At 26.3% G+C, this 5,919-nt stretch overlaps 1 protein-coding gene across 1 annotated transcript; it reads right to left on the bottom strand.

Annotated features, from left to right (window-relative positions):
- Nucleotides 1-251: 251 nt before the first annotated feature.
- LOC108562163 lies at nt 252-5,919 on the bottom strand. The gene is made up of 4 exons (XM_017920391.1): nt 5,813-5,919; nt 2,191-2,273; nt 1,105-1,329; nt 252-450 (listed from the first exon to the last, which is right to left on the bottom strand). The coding sequence occupies exons 2-4, from the start codon at nt 2,266-2,268 to the stop codon at nt 355-357; spliced, it is 399 nt and encodes a 132-aa protein (XP_017775880.1). The 5' UTR covers nt 2,269-2,273; nt 5,813-5,919; the 3' UTR covers nt 252-354.

Genomic DNA, 5,919 nt, shown 5'->3' with positions numbered 1-5,919 from the left:
TTTTGTTTATGTATTAAAAAAGGAAGAAAATATATATTTTGGTTGTTATTAAAGTATATGGATTTTTTTAACGAAGGTTTCCCAGTCTTTCGAAAATTATAGAAGGGGTCAAAAGTTTGATTTAGAAGATAAAATTACTAAAATAAACATAAATATTATGATACAAAACAACAACGTTTAGAATAATTTAATTCCACATGTATTAAACAATTACAAACATAATTACATTCATATTTTATACGAGCTAGAAATTTATTATATTTAATATGTAAACGTATTAATTAAACATCATTTTCCGAATAGAAAATCTTATCACAACTTATGAATTTTTCAAACATTCCTTATAATACAAATTTAATAAGTAGACGTTGCTTCTGGTGTAGCATGGGCCTGTTGTTTGAAAGGATTTGTTATTAACTTTGCCACAGATTGAAGCACAGTTATCGGAATCTAAAAAAAATAATGTATTAAATAATTGTTAAATATAAATACGAGTTATCATCGAGTTTAAAAAAAAATATATTATGAAAATATATCTCTTATAATGTTCAGTAATGTAAATTCTTGCATATTTTCTTTAATAAACAAATGATGTAATAATCTAGAAGTCTGATCCCAAAAGTTAATAATAAATGTAATAAATCCCCAATTGTAAGTCATTTCTTCAAGTCTGATGGCTGAAATTAGGCATTTGTTACAAATAAATTTTGAACATTGATATAATTCTTAGATTTTCTTTTAATTGAGACTAAAAAATTTAATGTAATAGAAAATTTTATATAAAGTTAATTAAACTAATACAAATTTGAACTTTTAAATAGTAATTTTCAAAAATTGTCATTTTCATCAGGAATATATATTCAACAAAATACGCAAATTTAGTATGATAGAAAGTTATTAAATCTTATAAATACAGATTTTTTGGCATAGATACTTTAGTTATATTATCTATTAAATGCATATTATAAAATTTCAAAACAATTTTGGATTTTAGATTTAACTTTACTTGTTAATTACTTTCATAAATTAATTACATTTAAAGCGGTTGCTAATTTTTCAAATAATAATTTTGGTTTTAACATGTAAATGTATGATTTTGTTTACCTGGAATATATCATCAATTAAACGTGCAAACATGGAGCTCGCTTGCTGAGGTTGAAACGGCGTTGGGCTTGATTCAGCATCGCTTTCTAAATGAGGAGGAGAACTGAGTACAACTGGAGGAGTACTGGACGGACTTTTATCGTCGGCGAAATGTACATTCGCAATTTGGTCTAATTTCGTAACCGATGGCGACACATCATTGGCAGCAACATCATCCGCACTAACCTGAAATGCAAATTACACATGCAATTTGTGTTTCAACTATTGTTCGAAACTATATGAATGGATGAATATTAAGTACTCGAATTAATTAAGTCTACTTTATTATATAAAAGAAATTATTCCAATATTGACAACTAACAATGCTGAACAAAATCATGTTCAACAATGATTCATTTAATCCATTAAAATCATAGTTTTTGAATCTGTAAAAAACATATATATTGAAAGTTGAATCACAAGAAATTTCAATGTATGAAATATCCATACTTCTAAAGGAATTAAAGCTAAAGTTAATTGAAAGAAAAAACGAGGGGTTTTTGTCTATTGTTATTAGAAACGTGATTTTAGCGTTAGAAAATATGTAATAATTAAGATTGTTTAAAATTTGAATGTATGCATTGTTGTATGCCACTATTTTCGTAATAAATGTTATAAACTTGAATGTTCCAAAATATGTCCCAAAATAAAAAAGTAAACAAATTATAACAAAATATAAAACTGCATATGAGTGAAGAGATTTACATATGTAAAACAAGAATAAAAAACTTCAGAACAGAAAAAGCAGAACGGGTGCACCAAATAGTTGAGTGAAACTACACAATAGCTTACAAAATCAAATAAAAGAAGAGACAAGAACTAAATTTTTTAAAAGCAAACTGGAAGAATTTAAAAAAAAGTAAAAGATTAGACGCAGCTCACTCTCAGTATCAGTTCAAATAATTTAGGTCCAGTCACTTCTTAAATATCAGTAATTAATTATTTGTTAATGCGTGAATTGAAAATAAGCAATAAATTCAAGAAGGTAGCGAATAAAGTTTTCGATCAATAAACGTGATTAGCATATAATGAATATTGTAATTTTACCTTATCTAGGACACTGTTGGAAGCTGGTAGCGCATATGCCATTGCAATTATTGCAAAACCGACGAGTAACTTGAACATATTTCCTGGAAAAGAAAATTACTATTACCACTGAAATCGTTGCATGCGTGTAATGGCGATTTAATTGGATCTAGTTTTATAAAATCGTCGGCACAAATTGTGCTAATTTTTTTTTACTTAAACTAGATTCTTGAGAGATCTACGAAGACAATTCGCATTTGCGAAATTAAATAGAAATTCGTATTATTGAAAGTACAAAAGTATTCAATTGACAACTTTTGTTTCACTATAAATTAATTAAAAAAAGCATAATAATAAATATTTTTTGTAATTGCTTTTATTTATATTTAGTATACCAAATATGAAACGAAAATTTAAAAAAGAAATGTTTAGTTCAGTTTAATATAATTATTATGTTTACAGCGAATCATACTATTACTTTATAATTTTTTTTATATCATTGGAAACAAAAAATGAATTAGTTGAATTATTAAAACAATTTTAAAGATATGATATGTGAGTTTCAATTTTTTTCCCATACTATTTATTTTTAAAACAATCTGATTTCGTATAAACATTAAGAAAATTATATTATTTGTTATATATAAGTTTTGTCATATAAATTAAAGAAATATAATATTCCTTGTTATTATTAAATTTAATCGAAATAAGTGTCATAAAAGAAGCGTTATCATTTGTCTCTGCTCAGTATAGGATATTTCACTATAAAATGTTTTATTTTGATAAAGATGATCAAAATTATAGGTGTTGTAAGAAATTTTGTAGATTATACAAAAGTTTTGACAAATAAAGTATAAAAACAAAATATTCTTTGAAATTATTTATGAGATCAAGGTCCAGCAACCTGTTTGTTCTTGAGATCGTCATTTTTCTTAAATAGTGATAGCATTCGACAGATCCTAGCTACGCCACTGGATTACGATCTAACTAATCTATTAAAATAAAGTTGTGTGTCTCGATTTACTAACGTTACTTAAAAAAAAACAGTTTTTTCAACTATTTCCAATCGACCATATACAAATTATGTTAATGGATTAATACCAACATATTAGTACTGCAATAAATATTGACGATGATGTATGAAAAAACTATTTGTATGACTATCTCTATGAAGTTATGACTATTTTTTTTAAATTTAAATAATATCACTTTGAGAAACTTAGAGAGAGTTATTCTATTATTATCTTTGCTCTATATCTAGTCAAATGACGGTCTTCAGACGGTTTCTACATATAATTTCCATTTGCTTCAAGATTGTGCAGTGATATAAAACACTTAAGACTACATATGTTGAGAAACAACTTGAGATATATTTTTTTATATTTATCTATGAGGCATCGACAGCTTAGGTTATTAGCCTTTATCACAATCACAAAGGGCTCATACAAAATTATGCAACAAATAAGTTAAAATAAATAAATTAAATTGGTTTGATAAAATAGATAAAAATAACAGATTAAAATCAACAGAGTGGACAGTACAGGACAGACTAACTATTAAAATTATCAGAATAGATATAACATCTGAATGAATTAGGGAGTAAATACGTAAAATAGGTAAAAGTAACATATTAAAATCAATAGAGTGGACAGTACATCATTTACAGTTGTCGTAATAGTCCCGACTCGTTCAAAAATGAAAGGATAGATTCGACGGACCCCCTTCTGTTGTCGAGATCGACATATATTACTGAACAGATGCATGAAACATCAACAGTCTGTCTACTACTGAAAAATGTAGACCAAAAAGAGTTTTTCTGGATCATCAATGATAAAAATATCTAAATGACTGTTCCAAAATTATCTAAATGTAAGGAAAAGCAAAAAGGAATGGAAAAGTTCTTATTCACAAATCAATCATTTTCTTACTCATTTTCAAAGACCAAAACAATTCTCAATTAAAGGCATATATAATGAAATTTAATAGCAGTTAAATAAAAGCATTATGGGAAATTTTATCTTTATCGAATGACCCAAATTATACATAATAATAAATGAAATATATCCATGAATATAATCATTAAGTTAGTAAAATTTTGTCAAGAACAAATAAATACACACAGATCTATGGTCGAGGATACAATACCAACATTTAGTAGTAGATACCAAGATAGACTAGAGATACATACCAATGTTCTGGCTATTGGTCTACTCGACAACAGTGAAACCACAAAGAGGCTGAAGCGTTGCAAACCACTAGATTTAGTATATAGATTTAAGTAATTATTAATGTTCAACTCGTAACTCTACAGCAGTATCTGTTACTATTTCTATAGATTTATATTACAAATAGAATATTGAAATAAGACTAATGAGGAATTAAAAAAGAAACTTGGCAGTATAAATGGAAAAACAAATCATTTATGTATTAAAAAAAAAATTTGTAAAATTTTTTGGAATATCTTTTTATTTTACTCAATTAAAACTTAATATGTTTTGAAATTTTCAAACCTAACTATAGTTAATCCTGATTGATTTAAGCTTGATCTACTGTGTATGATTAGTTATAAATTATGTTTTTCTAGCTGGCACAAAACAATGTGTATATTTCAATGTCGAAACAATATTAAATTATTCATGTCAATGATGTTTTTTTTTTATTTGTAATATAACTTCAATAGGAAATGTCGTTTTAAATGCAATTGCAAATGATCATTTGTGGCATTCACGCTTCACGGATTACTAGATCAACTGATGAAACACAACAATCTTTCATATCTGAAAATTAACTATAACAAAAACACACAATCTTCTTAAAAAAAATATGAAACAAACACATGAAGATTTCTTTACAGTTATTTGATAATGATTCATCCGAAAGTAGAAAGTCTCCATTTGGTCTTTTCAATTTAACATCCATAATCACCGGACTATAACAAAGAGACGTGCATTAACTACAGGAATATTTGAGACACGTTTTCTTAAATTGTGGATGGTGGAATAATAAGGAAATAAATGTGTGGACACGTAAAAGAAACGCATATATTTGAAGACTATTTCTCATTAGGTAATAGTTTTCTCGAGAAGTGATTTAATAATTGACGTTTTCCCGGTTGGTTACAATAGCTTTGTTTCATTAAGTGTTTTGACCTGAAATGAGAATTTAATATTTAATACTTAAATTTCGTTAGCATTTTTTTAAGTAAGAAACATCTGTTTATAAAATTCAATTTTTATAACTAAATATGAAATTAAACATTTTCTTCAACGAATTCTTACAGAAATATTGTTTTCATCATACGTGGTATTTACTAATAAATTCTCGAGCATAAACAACCTTCAATCCATTTAATAATGAGAATTCCGCATAATTAATCTAGAGTAAGAGAATATGTAAATCGTTTATTGCATAAAAATGTATCTAATTATCACAGATGAAGCAAATATTTGTAAAACTATTAACAAATTTAGCAGATTTTTCTTATTCGTATAAGGAATAACGGTAAACAAATGAATCTGAACTGTAACATATGATTCATAATACTATTCACAACTACAATTTAACATAAAAAAAGTAAAATATGTTTCGTAAGATTTTTTATTGAATACAATATATTATAATTAATATCAAAAAAAAAACTTACTGCGTTTATTTTGAATTCCTCTCGGGTATTTAGAAAGTGGTTGGAGCTTATGCACGGTCTTTTCGTTGCGCTGCAAGAAAGAAAAGTGTCGGTTGGAATGAACGGGT

The sequence above is a fragment of the Nicrophorus vespilloides genome, unplaced genomic scaffold (assembly GCF_001412225.1).
Source record: "Nicrophorus vespilloides isolate i.1.1-1 unplaced genomic scaffold, Nicve_v1.0, whole genome shotgun sequence".
Taxonomy (NCBI): Eukaryota; Metazoa; Arthropoda; class Insecta; order Coleoptera; family Silphidae; genus Nicrophorus; species Nicrophorus vespilloides.
This window is presented reverse-complemented; position numbering and strand designations above follow the sequence as displayed.